Source organism: Poromitra crassiceps (assembly GCF_964638095.1).
Source record: "Poromitra crassiceps genome assembly, chromosome: 10".
Taxonomy (NCBI): Eukaryota; Metazoa; Chordata; class Actinopteri; order Beryciformes; family Melamphaidae; genus Poromitra; species Poromitra crassiceps.
The window spans coordinates 33,451,918-33,471,663 of NC_139631.1; the positions used below are offsets into that span (position 1 = coordinate 33,451,918).

The following is a 19,746-nucleotide window of genomic DNA, read 5'->3' on the forward strand; positions in this document are numbered from 1 at the left end:
GTTTACACACTGAACTCCTAGCAGTCCTGCAGTCAGCTGCGCATCCCCCCCCCCCCCCCCCTCCTGTCTGACTCTGTCATCCCAGTTCTAAAACGGTGATGTCATCCTCCCCTGGTAGCATGGAGGGAAAAACTAACCCGACTCTTGTGAATCTCCACCTGCCACAATAGGAACGCACCGATACTAAAATACTAATTAAGCTAATTAGATGTGGAAATGGATATTTAAAAAAAAAAATCCAGCTTTCTTAGGAAAATCATTGAATGGTGCCCAGTAGGGAAAATGGTTTGGGGCTTCACATTGCACTGTACTTTTTAATAAGCTATAGCCTACTGTAAACATACAAACATGTAAATAAGTAGATGAGGACTTGGTTATTTTAGACAGATTCTTCTGTGCTTTACCATTATCCTTTGGGGGCAGTGTTAAGTGGCATTATCATCACCAACACCATACAGGACTTGTGCACAGGAGGCTATGCTGTTATGCTATCTGTGATTTCTGGAAATAAGCTGTTTTTGATATAGCAGAACTGTAGTGTGAGTGGAATTATTGAAACTGTGTCTTTTCTAAAAGTGTGTGTTCTTTATACTTCAATATTTCATATGAATTTTGAGTAATCAACAATAAACACATTTCTGAAACATTTGTCTGTAGCCTAACTGTACACTACAATTAGACAAGAAAAACACCATGGCAAATCAGGCTATATCGTTTGAATTTAATTGAAAATCGTGGTTGTGTACAATGCATGCAAGCAAACAAGGAAACTGATCACCTATAAACAAATCTGAATATTCAAATGAAATAACATGAACTGTGCACCGATGGAGGAAAATAAATCTGGTATGACAAATGCAAACAGAAATGCACAGTTAAAACCTATTGTATTCACTGTGTGCACCACACCTACCGTCTACATCAGTGCTTCTCAACTGATCTAGCCTAACGACCCACATTTTTCCTTAGTCATTAAATCGCGACCCAAATTTCAGATTTTTTTTTCTAGGCCTAAATAAACTGCATGCCAGTTTTCCCCTCGCCAAAATGTATAGAGCATTATTTAGCCTTCCTGACAACTAGCATGGTTTTGTAATCCAAGGGATTACGTTACTTATTACAGAAATTGTCATGTAATTTGTAATCGGTAACTGAGTACATTTCAAAGTAATCTGACCCAACTCTGGATGATGATCACATTTTCTGTGTGCATGTAAACGTGGCCAGGGCTAGTAGATCTGGAAATGGGCCGAGGTGGTGCCGTCCTTCCAGCAGCGCAGGGTCTCAATGACAGCAGAGCGGCACAGCGGACACGTTCGCTCCCGGTCGAACCACAGGCACAGGCAGTCCTCGCAGAACACGTGCTGGACGCAAACACACAGCACATATTTCATTTTCCATGCAGAATTTAAAAAAGCACACCGTCCACTCAGATGCACAGGTAACCCATTTACAAGATCTATGGATAACGGTTCTTGCTTTGGGCACTCGAGTGGTTGATATGCTCTTCATGTTATTTACAGTTTATTACTACTGAGTGACCATCATGGGTAGCAACGATCCACCTTGCTGAACGGTCCTTGAGCAAGACACTGAACTTCCGCCCAGCTCCAAGGGTGCTGCTCTGTATCTGACCCTGACCTTTGACCTCAGTGGAGGGGGGAGGGGGGTGGGGTCCAACTCCCATGGGTCCACTAGTAATAATAATAATAATGATAATGATAATGATAATAATAATGACAATAATAATAATCCTGGAGGCCTGTAAACCAGCCTGAGCACACCAAGTGACTCTCATTTGATACAGCTGTGGAAGGTCATGACAAGTTACAGCACGACTTGACAATGTCCATCGGTCGGTTTGTTTGTTTTTCCAGCGTTTCTTCTTGTGAAACACCTGCGACGAGTGGGCAGAACATGGTACGCTCCTACAAACGGCAGGTGAGGTAGTCAAATTCAACAAGCAGCAGTGTTAGAAGGCAAGCAAAGTGTTTTCTTTCCCATATCTCCTGAAATCTGACGGATGCATTTGTTCATTTATGTTAATTGGCTAATCCCGCCATAATCCCAGCAGAGCAGTTGGTTACTGTAGGCTTCACGTGTTGTTTTTTCCCCCCCCTGTCAGCGAGTCCTTCTTACCTGACAGAGAAGGGCTACGGGATCTTTGAAATCAGCTTGACAAATAGCGCAGACATCGCCTGCCTCGCTGCACTGCTGGCTGCTGGCCCGAACACCGTAACTCTGCAGCCGACACACGGAGAGATATGGATAAAGGTTTATGTGTGGAACAACAACTTCATGCTTCAGGCGTGTTGTGTACAAGGCAACTCATCAGCTCACTCAAGTGACTATTTAAAAAGCTGGAGTATACTGATAGTGTGATGTGGTTTGATTTCATATGCAATGTTTGTATTGTATAAGATAGTGAACAATCAAATGTAAAATGAGGATATATCAACGTGTGATGAAAAGTGCAAAAAAAGGGACACTGAAGATAAAGCGTCATCATATCTGACCTGAGGGCTGCAGAGGATGGCCATGGCCTTGCGTATGGAGGATATGCGCCCACAGATGTCAAAAGACTGCAAGAAAGAAAGACCAAGTACAATCACACTCTTGTGTTTACACGGTTGAAATGTTAATATTCCTGTTTCAACTGTTTTTGGTTGCATCTGACCAGCCTGTTAGGCCTGGACACATCTCCGAACTCCTCTTGCAATCTGAATTAACAATAAAAAATACAATACAATCAAAATACAAACTGTCTCCGTCCAGAGAAAGATGGACTCGCCCACATTAGATCGTTTCCTCTCTCTTCTCTTTTGTTTCCTTTGGTATAAAAGCATCACAGACCGGCCGGGTTGGTAAACATGAACGTAAACATGAACGTGTGTCGTTTTCTCACGTACATTATTTCTGGGTATTGAGGTTCATATCTTACAATTACCTCCCACTGCCACTTGGAGCCACCAACGCACAAAGATTCTTAGTGAAGCTTTGATTTAACTTTATTTATCCAGAGAAGTTTGTGCTCTTTTTTTTAATTCCACCTTGCTTCAAATCCATACTGTTGCATGTTTTGACCTGGGAGTGGCTCAGGGCACTGGGGTGCCCTTTAGCAAGGCCCTCAACCCCAACCGCTCCAGTGGAGCTGCTCAGTGGCCAACAGATCAGACTGTGGTTGTACTGGCCAGCTTCCTTTACAGGGTGCTCCTGGAAAAGAGAGAATTGCTCTCAGTGAGACTCCCCCTGTATGAATAAAGGTAACCACAGCAGAGGTTGCGCTAGACTTCCCCGTGTCGTACAAATTCTGTCATAATCTAAAAATGGTAAATGGACTGCATTTATATAGCACTTTTATCCAAAGCGCCTACATTCACCCATTCACACACCGAGGGCGGCCAGCTGCCACGCACATCGGGAGCAATTTGGGGTTCAGTGTCTTGCCCAAGGACACTTTGACGTGTGGACTGGAGGAGCCGGGGATCGAACCACCAACCTTCCGATTAGTGGACGACCTGCTCTACCTCCTGAGCCACAGCCGCCCCTAATAATCTATTACAGCCGTCAGATTTTTCTGTCATCATTTAAATAAAAACTAGCCTGGTAAACCAGCCGGTCACGTGAACTCACATTTCATTTCGTTCTTCGTTCCCGTCTGGCCTGAAGCCTTCACCCACTATTTTGCAGTGGGCGGAGGTTGGGCGGATGTACTTGCCTTGACAGACAATTCCTTCAGCCAATCAGGGTATTGGGTGATGGGTATTTATTTTTCCTTTTACAGCTCCATTCTTCTGTCATCAATACAAAACTTAAGATACTTTAAATAAACTTTAAACAAACTAAGAAAGCTGATAAACCTTAATTGGCATGAACAAAAGGAAAACCATGATCTTCAGCATGGTCAAAGACAGTTTGCCCTGCCGGCCACTCCCCTCACCTGCCAGGCTTACCTGAGGCCTTTATGTTTTTCCTCCTGCCAGCAGGTGGGGAAATTCACAGTAACATTAACCTAACAGTAAAGTATACATTTTCCTCCGTTTTTGGCTCATACAGAGCTATTGCTATTTCTGCAATAACTGCACTTTATGGCTGTTTAAACTAGACGGGAAAAAAATGATATTAGATTTTGCTTCCTTTTGGGTTGTGGTTTGGTGTAGGAGTCGCTTGTGGACAGGTGTTGAAAATTTGCATTTCGCTAACGCTATATACACTTAACGCTGTGTATCTGGTTACTGTGCATACATGTATGTTACATCTCCAATGCTCTGTGATGTCCATATCAAATAAACTTAACCTAACCTACGAACATTGGCATTACTCCTCGAGACGGACAGGCAAGGAGGCGGCCATTATTGTTTTGTTAGTGCAGTGCTAGTGTCGTTCCTGATTGGCCAACTTGCGCTGTCAATCACAGGGCACTGAGTGCAGTCGCTAATTGGCTCTTCCACTTTGCAGTTTCTGCTTAAAGCCCTCCCAGGGCTTGAGACCAGACGGTCCCGCAGAACAAAATGAAATGTGAGTCCATGTGACCGGCTGGTTTACCAGGCTAAATAAAAAGTGTGAAAGAAGGAAAATCTTGGGTTAAAGTGACCACTGGACCACAGTTACTCAGCAGCTCCACTGAGCGGGCCAACTGAAGTAACTGGCGGTCAGGTGCTTTAGTTAGTGAGTGAATCAGCAGCAACAGACGCACATCAACATGCTACAACAGTGACCCAACAACCACGATCTTGGAAAACACCTGATTGCTCCAGTCCTGCACGCGAGCAGTCCACACCCAGGAAGTAAAACACCCAATTCATCTCAACAAGCCCATCATCGAAAAATGTCCCCCGATGAATCACAGGCGCGTGATTTGAACCACGCCACAGGGCGTGGTTATTGCTTATCCTATGTGGGGTTAGAAATCACGCATCACAGGCGTATAGAGAGGAAAGGTGACCGCCTACTTCCTGCTTGAGTACTGTACCAGAGATTTTTATTCGCCCTTTATTTTCCCATAGACATTTTTTTAAATGCTTATAAAAATAGTTTTACTTTCGTCAAACCAAACGGCTCAGCTATATTTAGAATCGGAAGAGGGCATAGAACTCGGACCAAAACTTAAAAAAACTACCGGTACATCGAAAGCATCTTTTCTTTAAATCCGCAATTTTGTTATGTTTTGGTCTGAGTGAAATGTTATGTGGTCTCTCCTGTTTCTAAATATATCTGAACCGTTTGGTTTGAACAAGTAAAACTATTTTTATAAACATTTTAGGAAATGTCTATGGGAAAATAAATGGCGGATGAAAACCTCTGGTACAGTGCTGAAGCAGGAAGCAGGCGGTCACTTTGCCTCTCTATAAATGCAAGCAGGGGCTATAAATCTCAACAGACCGTATATAGAACACATGATGGTGAGCACTACGCTGTGTACAGACCGTATATAGAACACATGATGGTGAGCACTACGCTGTGTCAATTGTGCCACATCATCATTGCATCATTATTGCATCGGCAGGCCTCAGATATTCGCTGATCCAAGTTCCCACGTAGTTTCACTACTACTGTATGTCGCCTTTCCCACTTGCTGTGATGAAACTGAACTGACTCATTTCCGAGTTATGTTATCTACCTGCTCTGTACACCGTAAGCTTCAATTTCTGGTCTACAGTCCTATTCTGAAACAAACTACCCATGACCATTTGACCTCTCTGTCTTTTAAATCCACCAATTTCTTTCAAATCCAAAAACAGACATAATTCTCCTTTGGACAGCATTACAATTACTGGTGGAGTTTGCAATAATGAGCTGTAGATTTCTCATTTACTCTTATTTCTTTTTTCTTTTTCCTGGAAATTCTCTCTTCAATCATCATTCGAGAGTGGCTGCTATGGCTCTGCCGTTACTATAATAATAATAATAATAATAATGATTGGATTTATATAGCGTCTTTCCAAGTGCTCAAAGCGCTTCACAGAATCATTATTCGTTCACACCATTCGTACCGGTGATTCGAAAGCGTGGCAGCCACACATCGGCGCTCAACGGCCCCTCCGACCACCATCATTCATGTCTACATTCATACCAATCATACGAGGCAAGGAGGGTTAAGTGTCTTGCCCAAGGACACAACGACAGCAGCTGGGAGGGAGCGGGGATCGAACCGTCAACCCTTGCGTCATTGGCCGACCCGCTCTACCTCCTGAGCTAAAGCCACCCCAACTACTGTTTGCTGTAATGAGGGGGATGTAGGAACTGAGGATGGTTCCGTTTTATTCGGTTGCTCTGGATATGAGAGTCACCTAAAAGAAGAATGCCAGCCAGCTACGGTAAATGTAAAGAAAAACAGAAAAACACGATTGAACTTCTAGAAGATCAGAGGTTACCTTGCAGAGGCTGTAGATGATGATGAGCATGGCTCCTAGAAAGTAACTGTTAGAAGGGTCTTCTCCCATGATGTACTTGTACCAGAGCTGGATGGGCACCAGCGCCCGAAACAGCTGACTCAGCTCCTCGATCACCAGGTAGAACTTCCCCTGGACAAAAACACACACACACACACAATTAGAAACCACACTAGTGGAAGTCGATCACCAGGTAGAACTTCCCCTGGACAAAAACACACACACAATTAGAAACCACACTAGTGGAAGTCGATCACCCGGTAGAACTTCCCCTGGACAAAAACACACAATTAGAAACCACACTAGTGGAAGTCGATCACCAGGTAGAACTTCCCCTGGACAAAAAACACACACAATTAGAGACCACACTAGTGGAAGTCGATCACCAGGTAGAACTTCCCCTGGACAAAAACACACACACACACAATTAGAAACCACACTAGTGGAAGTCGACCACCAGGTAGAACTTCCCCTGGACAAAAACACACAATTAGAAACCACACTAGTGGAAGTCGATCACCAGGTAGAACTTCCCCTGGACAAAAACACACACACAATTAGAAACCACACTAGTGGAAGTCGATCACCAGGTAGAACTTCCCCTGGACAAAAACACACAATTAGAAACCACACTAGTGGAAGTCGATCACCCGGTAGAACTTCCCCTGGACAAAAACACACAATTAGAAACCACACTAGTGGAAGTCGATCACCAGGTAGAACTTCCCCTGGACAAAAAACACACACAATTAGAGACCACACTAGTGGAAGTCGATCACCAGGTAGAACTTCCCCTGGACAAAAACACACACACACAATTAGAAACCACACTAGTGGAAGTCGACCACCAGGTAGAACTTCCCCTGGACAAAAACACACAATTAGAAACCACACTAGTGGAAGTCGATCACCAGGTAGAACTTCCCCTGGACAAAAACACACACACAATTAGAAACCACACTAGTGGAAGTCGATCACCAGGTAGAACTTCCCCTGGACAAAAACACACAATTAGAAACCACACTAGTGGAAGTCGATCACCAGGTAGAACTTCCCCTGGACAAAAACACACACACAATTAGAAACCACACTAGTGGAAGTCGATCACCAGGTAGAACTTCCCCTGGACAAAAAACACACACAATTAGAAACCACAGTAGTGGAAGTCGATCACCAGGTAGAACTTTCCCTGGACAAAAAACACACACAATTAGAAACCACACTAGTGGAAGTCGATCACCAGGTAGAACTTCCCCTGGACAAAAAACACACACAATTAGAAACCACACTAGTGGAAGTCGATCACCAGGTAGAACTTCCCCTGGACAAAAAACACACACAATTAGAAACCACACTAGTGGAAGTCGATCACCAGGTAGAACTTCCCCTGGACAAAAAACACACACAATTAGAAACCACACTAGTGGAAGTCGATCACCAGGTAGAACTTCCCCTGGACAAAAAACACACACAGTTAGAAACCACAATAGTGGAAGTCGATCACCAGGTAGAACTTCCCCTGGATAAAAACACACACACAATTAGAAACCACACTAGTGGAAGTCGATCACCAGGTAGAACTTCCCCTGGACAAAAAACACACACAATTAGAAACCACACTAGTGGAAGTCGATCACCAGGTAGAACTTCCCCTGGACAAAAAACACACACAATTAGGAACCACACTAGTGGAAGGCGATCACCAGGTAGAACTTCCCCTGGACAAAAACACACAATTAGAAACCACAGTAGTGGAAGTCGATCACCAGGTAGAACTTCCCCTGGACAAAAAACACACACAATTAGAAACCACACTAGTGGACGTCGCCTCTATAGGTGCTTCATCTAAACGGTGGCTCGCAAGTGAAAACACTAAAAGTAGCTACTTCTTGACTTATAATGGAAGTGGAGTTTGCAGAGGGAACAACAAAAGCAAAAAGGCACCTCAGGAGTTAACCGACGTCTCAACCAAAAGAAACTGGAGCACTTGAATAACAAATTGAGCCAATGTGTATTCAGTCTCTCTCACTGAGCGTCCACAAAGCAGAAAGAGAAAACAGCTTCCGGGCAGCACTCTTCTCCTACCATCTAGTCAAGAGCGGTGCCGCGGGGCACTCTTCTATCTAGTCAAGAGCAGTGGCGTATTAAAAGCTTAAAAACAGCACGCCTCCAGCACAAACATGGCCGCCGTCCAGGGCTCGGCAGTTTCACAGCGGTGCGGCCAATCTCCCCACACTGAAGGGAAACTGGCAGCGGCTGTTTCCACCTGCTACCCAGCGCCCACATTAAACCCCAGCCCTACGGGGGCGTGCGGCGGCACCGCCCCTCCCTCTATCATCACAGAGGCGATACAAACTTCACAATAAGTCCACGCTCAGTGAAGTGGGTTCTGGTTAAAGAGCAGAGAAGATGCCCAAATCGAAGGCAAAACTTGATTCCCCCGATGGCCCCCGTGGCATCCCGGCTTGCATAATGACTTGCTGGATGCTAGCTGACAAAGATGGATGACTGTGGGTGAAGAGCTGTGAGCAGCCAGGTTGGTGTAAGGGGGAGGAGGACCTCTGCTAGCGGGCCAATTCATCTTCCTGATTGTCCCCTCAGCCTGGCGTCCCACACAGTGCCCATCACGCCCACGCAAACTCACTGACAAATCACACCCACGCAACTAACTGACAGCACTAAGGTTTGGACACACGCCAAGCCGTTTGACTAAGCCCTACTGCAGGCAAGTTATTTCTTATTTGGATTTATTACTTTGTCTGATTTCTTGATCCTCTCCACCATCACACACAGAAACCGACTGACACACACACACACACACACACACACACACACACACACACACACACACCCACATCGCATGCACACACACACAAACACACACATACACAACTTGAGCTACATCCTTCAGCCACAGAAATGTGTTTTCATTCAATATTGCTTGAGATGGGTAGAGAGAGTGGCATTGCATTTGACTGTAGTGGAGGTACAGTCACACCAGAGCCACAACTGAACCATGGACTGATGTTAAGAAGACCAAACCATAGGAACTATTGTAAATGCCAAAAGCCCCAGAGTCACCTTGCACACCTGTGTGACACATAGATATGCACACATGGACAATGCGCAACGAGCTGATCTGTCTTGGGCCTGCTGGAAGCTTGCGTGCGATCTATCACTTGTGCAGACGTGCGCTGACTGCAGTGCTGAGGCACGATCATTAGCGTGTCCTTGGCTGGATGCAGTAATGAAGTGGAAGTGGCTGAAGCTGATTGGCTGGATGCAGTAATGAAGTGGAAGTGGCTGAAGCTGATTGGTTGGATGGAGTAATTAAGTGGAAGTGGCTGAAGCTGATTGCGTGACTTCATGGGGTTCGGCACAGACAGGACCACTTGGCCTTTGCTCTGGAAAGGGCAGCGACGGCACAGTCTGGTAATCTCCAGGGCTGTGACTGCCTCTGTGTGTGTGTGTGTGTGTGTGTGTGTGTGTGCGTATGTGAGAGAGACAGTGTGTGCGTGTGTGTGTGTGTGTGTGTGTGTGTGTGTGTGTGTGTGTGAGAGACACGTGTCTGTGTGTGTGTGCTTGCGTGTGTGTGTGTGTGTGACACATGTCTGTGTGTGCTTGCGTGTGTGTGTGTGTGTGTGTGTGTGTGTGTGTGTGTGCTTGCGTGTGTGTGTGTGTGTGTGTGTGTGTGTGTGTGTGTGTGTGTGTGTGTGTGTGCTTGCGTGTGTGTGTGTGTGTGTGCGTGCGAGAGAGTGGAGGGTATCGGTAATGGCCCAGGCTCCAGGGAGGGATGACCTCACCCGTGCAACCCCCTCGAGGGAAAATGAGCTCAGTTGCCGACTGCCTTGGTTCTGATAGGCCTGTTTATCAGTGGAAAATATCATCCTTCTAATACTGTGACACCCCCCCAACACACAACACACACACACACACACACACACAGAATATGAGCTGCACCTGTAGTGTGTGTGTGTGTGTGTGTGTGTGTGTGTGTGTGTGTGTGTGTGTGTGTGTGCGCGTGTCTCTCCGTAGCCACATATTATTCTGTTGCCTCGGGCCACACCGACAACACACACAGACACCCGCGTGCTCAGGCTCACCTAAGGAGGAGTACCATTTAAAACCTTATGAATACCAAACAGCGTCACACTGTGACCCTTTAGCACTTTCCTCGCTCAGCGGAGTGTTTCATCATACTTTTCTCTCACTTTCTTTGCCTGAATCATGAAGTCAGGTCGGTAACTTTGACAGTGAATTCACATGTCCTGTGGCTGCACTGCATTATGCTCTTTTCAGGCTAATGTTGGTGGAGAAATTAGCATCTCTGCCTCTACTACAATGGATTTCTCCCAGGCCAATTATCCACAGAAATAACTCAATGGGCCCATGTGGATTTATCCTTTAAAGCCAGCCTCCAGTCAGTTTTTCTACCTGTTTAAAAAGTTTGGTGTTCTACTTCAATCTTCTCAATGTTCTATGAGCGCCTGTTGTATAGTTGCAGATATGCCCAGAAAAACAGCGTTTTACGCTGGAAACAGTATTCCTCGGCAGCTTAGCTGCAGAGAAGAGCGTGACTCGAAATGGTTAACGAGCCAGTGTGGGGTCACACTCAGTGGTGTTTTGAGCCCGGCGAACGTGGTTACAGCCAGCAGACGGCGGGCTTAGCTAACATAGCTAACAGCTACTGTTAGCTACGTAGCTGACATGCCAGCCAGAATCAGTCGGAATGTAATTGTCATTACGTATGACCTTTAGCAACTAACTTGAACTTGAGCACAAAATTGGGTTATTTGTCAAGACATATTTGGCGAACAGTGTGGCTAAGTCAACATTGTCAGAGCATGACTCCGAAACATATGAAATATCTTAAAAATGCCAAAAGACATTGTAGGGGCGGTTTAAAGTGTTTGTATCGTGGAAGAGAATGAGTCATGAATGAACCGTCACGGCTCACCTTTGACCTCTCAAAAAAAAGATGTGATGATGTGTGAAGAAGTAAGACATTTTCAGATCATTAACCCATTGATACCTGATGCAGCATTTGTGTGTGTATCCCTTTAAGACCGCGAACCGCGTTAACGCGGTTCGCGGTCTTAAAGGGATACGCACACAAATGAGGGATATACACGCAAATGCTGCATCAGGCATCAATGGGTTAAATACAAACAACACGAGCATGTGTGCAAATGTACAGGCCATGACAAAGGCAGCAAAACCCTGAGACTCAGTGTGGGATGCTGATAGGGTTCACACAGTTCTACATGATAAGAGCAAGAGACATGAAAGTGGATTACCTACCCTGGACTTGAAGGCCAGGAGAATCTTGGGCAGGAAGAGGACAAAGCATTTCAGGCCGATGGTGAAGTACTTGAGGACAAAGTCAGTGATGCCCACCGCCCAGATCAGATCAAAGAAGTCAAAGCTGTTGATGTTGGGCTTAGCGAATATGAGGCTAGAGGAGACAAAATATCAGGACGGCATTTAGTTTAGTTTATTTCGGATCAAAATACAAAAAAAGAACATCACAAATTACATTAATAGTAAAAACATTGTAAAACGTCTACACATTATGTAAATCGAAGAAAAAAGTATCCAAGGATAGCCCAGTAAAGCAGCTTAAAGTTGCAAACTAGAAGTCTGCTTATTTCCACTGGGGTCCTTCAAATATCAAAACTTCAGTATTGCACAATGTACTTTATAAAAGAAAAACCGAAAAAGAAATATCTATCAATGACACATGAAATATACAGATGGTATACAGTATACAAGTGGGATCTCAGGGAAGGTGTTGCAATTACTCTCTAGTCATCATCTCGTTTTTCAGATGAGTCTTGAGAGCACGTTTAAAGATATTGACGGTGTTTATGACTTGCACTGAAGCAGGTCAATTATTTCAAAAGTTGATAGCAGTGTTATGAAATGAGGTTTGGGTTTGGCTTCCTGCAATAGCTTTCTGAATTGAATATTGGGCAGATCTGGCATTCTAGGAATGAATTTCACTTGTTCTTACAACACCCTCCTTGAGATAACCAGGGCTGAGGCCATTTAAAATGTGACATATGTGACAGTTTAAGTTGCTTCACCCTTAAGTCAAACGGTAACCAACCAAGTTTATAGAGAGGCAAAGTGACCGCCTACTTCCTGCTTCAGCACTGTACCAGAGATTTTTATCCGCCATTTATTTTCCCATAGAATTTCGTCAAATGCTTGTAAAAAAAAAGTTTACTTCGTCAAACCAAACTGTTCAGCTATATTTAGAATCAGGAGAGACCATAGAACATTTCACTCGGACCAAAACTTAAAAAACGACATCGAAAAAATATTTTCTTTAAATCCACATTTTTTTTTAAATGTTTTGGTCCAAGTGAAATGTTATGTGTTATGTGTTTCTAAATATATCTGAACCGTTTGGTTTGACGAAGTAAAACTATTTTTATAAGCATTTTACGAAATGTCTAAGGGAAAATAAATGGCGGATGAAAATCTCTGGTACAGTGCTGAAGCAGGAAGTAAGCGGTCACTTTGCCTCTCTATAGAACTCCGTAGCACCAATATGAAACCTATTGTGAAGATTCAGCACACATCTTATGCTTTTGTTCTATGCAGTTTGGAGTTTCTGTTTAAGATTTGCCTTTAGACCGGAGTAGTACCACACAGTGCAACCATAGTCACGTTACAGTATTGCTACATGTTACGGTATGTTACAGTATTACCCTAACAGATGTTTTCACTGAGGATGGGTCGAAGGAGTAGGAACAGCCAGGCAAATGTAAAAAAAAAAGTGAAATAAAATAAAAGTATGAAACTCTCTAGAAATCAAATGAACACAAAATACTCACAGGACAAGACCAGACAAGAACAGCAACACTCCCTATAGGAAATGGAAATAACAATAAAATGGCTTACACAACACAAAATGAATGGCAAAACTAAGCGTAAAACGGACACCAAAAGGATGGTATGCAAAGAAAGACACGCGACCACTGAATCATCACCCGCTTACACACTACCTGTTCTGAATAATCACCCTGCTTACACACTACCTGTTCTGCAGCTCCTCTTGGCTGAACGTGTAGTAGAGGTACACTATATTCCCTGCGAGGAACGTCAGGATCCACAGAGCAACAACTATAGAGCGCTCCTCCTGGTGACAGAAACAGGCACACACACACAAAGCGATTACAGGGTGGCATAACAATCAATATATTTGCATTTAAAGCTACAACATGCAACATTTTTAACAATACATTTGGTACATTATCAGTCTTTGTCAGTATTTGGCCCTGTGTGTGCATGCCTACATTTCCCTGTTTGCCTGTAATTGGCTTTTCAATTAGGTTCATCAGATTTTGGAGTTTATACCATTGGCTGTAGGTGTGGCCAGTGGGGAGCTGGGTTGGGACTATTAAGGTGGAGGAAAGTCATAGCAACAACAACAACAATGGCGGAAAGCAGTAAGAAAAGAAACACAGCAAGCTAAACGTGCCCTTTTCAAAGCAGCTTTTTTTTGTGTCGAGGCGGGGGAAACAAATCACGTCCTGCCTCAAGGGGAAACGTCACATGTTGGAACTACACTGAATGTGGTTCAGACAATTGTGTGAAGTGGAAAACTAAATGTTAACATGAATATTAGTTATTATTACCCGTAATGACACTTGGTGCTTAAACGTGGAATTGGCGAAGGCAAATGTGCTGGCCATCCCCACACACACAGCAATACCTGCCAGAGAGGGGAGCAACATTATCGCCGAACCAGAACTGTTATCTGAAAAGCTGTAGCTAAAGGTACTATTCTATATGTACTACTAACCACTAGAGACCCTTTTCACAGCAACGGTTTTGAGATGGTAAATCAGCAAGTAAAGCAGGTGTAACCATACCATTAATGATGGCACCGTTCCATTTAGGTGTTCCAGTGCCCTCATTAACATTATTGGTTACACCTGCTTTACTACTGCACCTCAAAATGGTTGAGGTGAAAAGGGCCAATCACCACTGCTACTATATACACTGGTTTACCTAGCTTGTGCTGGAAGCAGACTTTAGCCAGCAGGATGAGGATGAAGGGGAAGCCCCTCTGCAGCCAGGTGAGCACCGCCCTCAGCTCGGACAGGGCGGGGGCGGGGGTGGAGGGGTCGTCCTGGGTCTCCTCCCTGGAGCCGTGCCTGTCCGAGCCGGTGGCCTGCTGCAGCAGAGAGGGGGTGCGGTGCTGCAGGGGCTGCTGGTGGAAGTGGTGGTGGTGATGGTGGTGCGGGGGCGGCCGGGGAAGGAAGGGTCCGCCCTCGGAGCGGTGGGGCCCCCCTTCCTCCCGGGACGAGGCGGTCATCTGGATGAAGACGTCCGGGGGAGAGCCCAGGACCAGGGCGGAGGAGACGGAGCCGGACGGGACGCCCACCAGGCCAGAGAAAAGCTGCTGCGGTGACGTAGGTGTGTCGGGCTTCAGGCAGTCGAACACGCCGCCCTCGTCCAGGCTACTCTCTGATCCAAGGGTTTGGCTACGGTTCCTATACAGAAGGGACAACATCATTGGAGAGTCTTTTACCTTGAAGCCCTGATTCACTAAAGCCTTTCATGGGTGCAAACTAACCTCGCATCACCATATGAGTTACTACAGGCAGGAAGAGAGAAGAAGACCTGCCCCCGTCTTCCGGTGGCCTGTGCTGCAATGTTTTTGTTCCCTGCATCATCAGTGATGCCATCATCAGTGATGTCACAATACACAATTGCTCAAGTGACATCACTGATGACATCACTGATGATATCATCAGTGATTTATGACATCACTGACATCGTCAGTGGGACACAAATTGAAACAGAGAGAACAGAGATTGCCCACATGCACCCTTTTTATAATAAAAAAATATATAGGAAGGATGTTGTATCAGGGTTCCATACATTTGGTAGCGTTTTGTCTCCATATGGCTAAAGGTATTCTGTTCAAGCATGCATTTTACCATGTAGCCTAGCTGTAAATGAGAGTCACCAGCTATTGTTTGTCCATGATCTCCTCTACAAGACAATGTAAATGTCCTGCGAAGAGAGACTGATGGGTCATCTTCCCACCTTTCAGAGGGCATGCCATCCGTGTTGCTGCTGTGTCTCCTCTGCATGACATAGCTCCTCACCACATGGTCCAGTCCTGTGGATGCAGGTCGAAAAACATCAACAGTGTCTGGCAGAGGCAGTTGGCTGACCTGCTTTATTAACCTCAGGCTATCCTGTCTGCCCCATGTTAGTTGCATGCATTAGACAGCTGGCAGCAGCGGTAAGACAGATTTGTAGGAGGTAATTTATGTTTACCTGAATCAGTACACTGAATTATCCTTCTGCACTCGTCATAGTTTGCGTTTGGTTAGCTAATTTGCCTGCTGTTGCTGAAAAGGAGAGGATGACAGTCAGAAAGCTTCGCCGTTGTTGTGCTCTCTGGAAGGATGGAGGCTCTTCCTGTATGACGTCAAGGCGGAAGACTATCTACCAATCAGCGCCCTCCCTCCCACCACACCACATCCGTGTTGGAAATTTGTTTTGATGGTGGATGTCAGATTTCGTGGGATAAAAGAACACTAGCAGCTTGTTATCACGTCATTTTTTATATTGCCGGGCCGGATCCTTTTCGTGAAAGGAGATGTAACTGTGTTACCAGGGGATCTGTGTCGAAAAAATATGTTTTAGCGTTAGTTGTCTCCCATCAGACCTACATAAGACTAACGTTATTCGCTAATGCTAACGACAGCTACAGTAGCTAGTAGGCTAACAAAGCAGTCCTTTATGTTCAGACATCGGTAGCTTGCTTGCCAATTAGATTTTCTAACTGTATGTGAGCAACTTTCATAGAGCTTTATGTCAAGAGCCATTTTTGCTTCACAGCTGCAAAGCGCAATGTCTGCTTAGCCTACTGTTAGTGAACCTACATACAAAATGGGTTAGCTGATGTAGCTGGCTTGATTCAGAAACTGGAATGCATTTACCTGTTAGTATTTGTGAACAATATTTGTATTCTAACCAAGCTAGCTAACGTTAGCTTGCCAATTTTGCTTGGTTTCAATTTTTTTTTTTGCCAGTCATCAGTTAGACACCAATTATTACATATCCCTGGGCCCTGGCAAATCATTTGGTCGGGGGATTCTGACCTGTGCAGGTCTGATGTCTTGGACTTAAGTGCTCATTGTCACTGGCATCTCCCCAAGAAAGCCATGCCATGATGGTGCTACGCCGATTACTGAGAAAGCGCTGGGTTCTAGGTGTAGTCTTTGGACTGTCTCTTATCTACTTCCTCACCAGCACCCTCAAACAGGTACAGGAACTCACTCAAGTCATATAGCCTTAGTCCTTCCTGAGGTTTGTCACACTAAATTGTACTTTGAGGACATTTCATGACTGAATTCATTTGCTGCAGGAGGAGAGAACGATACGGGACCGCACCCTGTTGGAGGTGAGGGATTCAGATCATCGCATCCCCTGGAAGGTCCGTTTCAACCTGGGCAATAGCAGCCGGCAAATCACTCAGTGCAGAAACTCCATCCAGGGCAAGGTGCTGCTCACAGATGAGCTCGGTGAGTCATGCAGCCAACTGGTCTCCACCACCCGATACAGAGATGATAAAGTGACTGCTCTGTCATACTGTTTCATAGCCTTTAATCAATGTATATGTTCTATCTGTGTGTCTGTGTTAATGTTTTACAGGTTACGTCTGCGAGAGGAAGGACCTGCTGGTGAATGGCTGCTGTAACGTCAACGCCCCCAGCTCCAGACAGTACATTTGTAAAAGTTGCCTGGCCAACGGCTGCTGTAACATCTATGAGTACTGCGTGTCTTGCTGCCTCCAGCCTGATAAGGTAAGCTTCCAGTTCGAGGATACGACCCAGGGGGCAGCTGTTATTGCTGTCCTCAGCAGCAACTCGCTTGCAAACATGCTTTGTCTTCAGAGACTATCTTCCGCATGCAAGATACTTGAAATGTGTCTCAAACTCGAATCTTGATATTGTGGTCTATGCACATCACAGAGCCATGACCATGGGAAAATAACAGATTAAAATCTGCTTTAACACAAACATGCTCTCTTCTTATCTGTGTTCCTCTTCCTCAGCAACCTCTTCTTGAGCGCTTCCTGAATCGTGCGGCTGAAGGCTTCCAGAATCTCTTCACTGCTGTGGAGGACCATTTTGAGCTGTGCCTGGCCAAGTGCCGGACCTCCTCACAAGTATGTTGCACAGGGAAACTTCAGATCAACTTGTGTCAAAAAGGCAGGGTAAACACAGGTGCAAGCAAAACACTAATGAGGGTTTCCAAATTCCAATCATGGAAGTTGGAAACCCTCATTAGTGTTTTGCTTGCACTTGTGTTTACCCTGCCTTTTTGACACAAACTGGCCCCCGTGAGAAGGGTCTATTAGAGAATGCAGAAGAGTGATTGCTTTGATCATAGTTTCACTATGATCTCTCTACCTACAATACAGATAACATCTCATCAAATGGGGGTCTGTGGCCTAACGGCGTGCACTAAATTAGGGGTCTTTGATATTAAAAAAAGGTTGATAATCAATAAATCAAACCACCCTGGATACAATTTGAATGCATTACTAAAAGTTGAGGATGCTAATGTGCATAGCAGTACTCTTCAATAGTCAAAACAAGAGTAATCCACTGCTTACTGAAAGGCTTCAGACCCATTTGATACTTAAAAATACTTAACGCTTAAAATCATAATCTCTAAGATTTCAGTTTTGTTCTCTTGGGCGACACCTATGGTGATGAGTGGTAGTTGCAGGTGAGATCCAAACAGTGTTGCATCATGTGACATTACTGTTTGGCCATAGTAACCACCCGTAATGCTAGCAGAGACTGGAAAAAAGTAGCTTGTTATCCTACTTCACACAAGAGTTGTGGGGAACCTACAGTAACCTACAGAGTGAGTCTATTGTGTTAGCTCCGCCCCCCCTGTGTCACCACAGACACCAAGTTCACAAATGCTGCAATACTGAAAATGCAGAGGCTTCCATCAATGGGCCATAGGCTCAATCACCATTGTGTTAACTTACTATCCGATAGATAGTGACTTAACACATTTGTTTACATGAACATCTTTGAGATTATCACATTGTTTATACAGCAGCAAAGAATACATCTGCATGAACAACAAAAATACTGGAATGTGTTAACCTGACTTTTGTCTTTTTTTTCTCCTTTTTCTTGTTTTTTCTCTCATGCAGAGTGTTCAACATGAGAACACCTACCGAAACCCTCAAGCAAAGTACTGCTATGGAGAAAGTCCTCCAGAACTCCTTCCTATATGAGTGTGACTTTTGTCTTGGGATTAAGGAGGTCCAAGAGAAACCCCGGCCGGGCCTGTACAGCGCGCCTGTGGGACCCCTAAATGTGTATGGAGAAGAAACACCTTTCCACCTCTACGATGAAAATTGCCATCTTGAACAGTTTTGCATTACAGTGGCATAGCAAGCAACGGAGGTAACCAAGGACACCAGACCAACCTCAAAAAATGGACAAATACTGTACGTGATTTGATTATTTACACTTCATAAGTGCATAGAACCCTTCATAAATTCATCCGTGATGATCATCAGGTCAACATAGCAGGCAGCTCATCCATCAGGATTCACTTCATACCGTTCAATGTCCATGAAATAGGCTTCATTTTAACCCAGATATGACATCAATAACAGCTGCTTTCATGTGACATCATAACAGCTGTTTTCGTGTATCGTTGGACATTTCAAAACAGCGGAGAATGTGTCATAACTTCTGTGTGTAGCGCATGCATATGGAATACCTATTTAATAAAAGTGACTGTGAAATTACTCGGCTTATAATTTCTGCTGCGTTTTTCTTTGCTTTATTTTTGTTCATTATTTTGAGGACTGTTTTTCCTCCAATGCGGCTCTAAAAATGATAATTGAGCATTTTCTGACCTCATGAATTCATAGAAGAATTCATTAGTAGAGTTCATAGTATTCTTATGATTTCACATACATTTCCTGCCAGCATGGTGTTTTACCATATACACGCGGTTCATTGGGTGTGGCTGTCATTTGATTCTAATCACTTGTTCCACTTTTTCTCAATCGCTTAGATGTTTTTCCTGAAAATCTAACCTCGTTCTCAAAACTCTTGCAATTCCCAAAAGGGTGAAAGGATTTCATATAAGTGGCAGCATCTGGGTCGTGTAGAGAGGTAAAAGCACCCGCCTAGCACCGCGGACACCTGGCTTAATTCCCAGCAGCGGTACTTCCGGCTTGGTCAGACGTTCCTACAGACACAATTAATAATAATAATTCATGTATTTTGTGTAGCGCTTTTCAATGACCCAAAGATGCTGACAGTAGGAGTCCACAGGA

At 44.6% G+C, this 19,746-nt stretch overlaps 2 protein-coding genes across 2 annotated transcripts; one reads left to right on the forward strand and one right to left on the reverse strand.

Annotated features, from left to right (window-relative positions):
* Positions 1–763: 763 nt before the first annotated feature.
* rnft2 (ring finger protein, transmembrane 2) lies at positions 764–15,806 on the reverse strand. Its single transcript, XM_083644599.1, has 10 exons — positions 15,696–15,806; positions 15,459–15,534; positions 14,415–14,899; positions 14,039–14,115; positions 13,439–13,539; positions 11,694–11,847; positions 6,375–6,524; positions 2,517–2,582; positions 2,140–2,241; positions 764–1,364 (listed from the first exon to the last, which is right to left on the reverse strand). Exons 2-10 carry the CDS (start codon positions 15,503–15,505, stop codon positions 1,230–1,232), a joined length of 1,317 nt encoding a protein of 438 aa, XP_083500725.1. The 5' UTR covers positions 15,506–15,534; positions 15,696–15,806; the 3' UTR covers positions 764–1,229.
* A 113-nt stretch (positions 15,807–15,919) lies between these two features.
* On the forward strand, positions 15,920–19,132 carry spring1 (SREBF pathway regulator in golgi 1). The gene is made up of 5 exons (XM_083644607.1): positions 15,920–16,689; positions 16,792–16,948; positions 17,079–17,230; positions 17,482–17,595; positions 18,604–19,132. Exons 1-5 carry the CDS (start codon positions 16,594–16,596, stop codon positions 18,685–18,687), a joined length of 603 nt encoding a protein of 200 aa, XP_083500733.1. The 5' UTR covers positions 15,920–16,593; the 3' UTR covers positions 18,688–19,132.
* Positions 19,133–19,746: the final 614 nt, after the last annotated feature.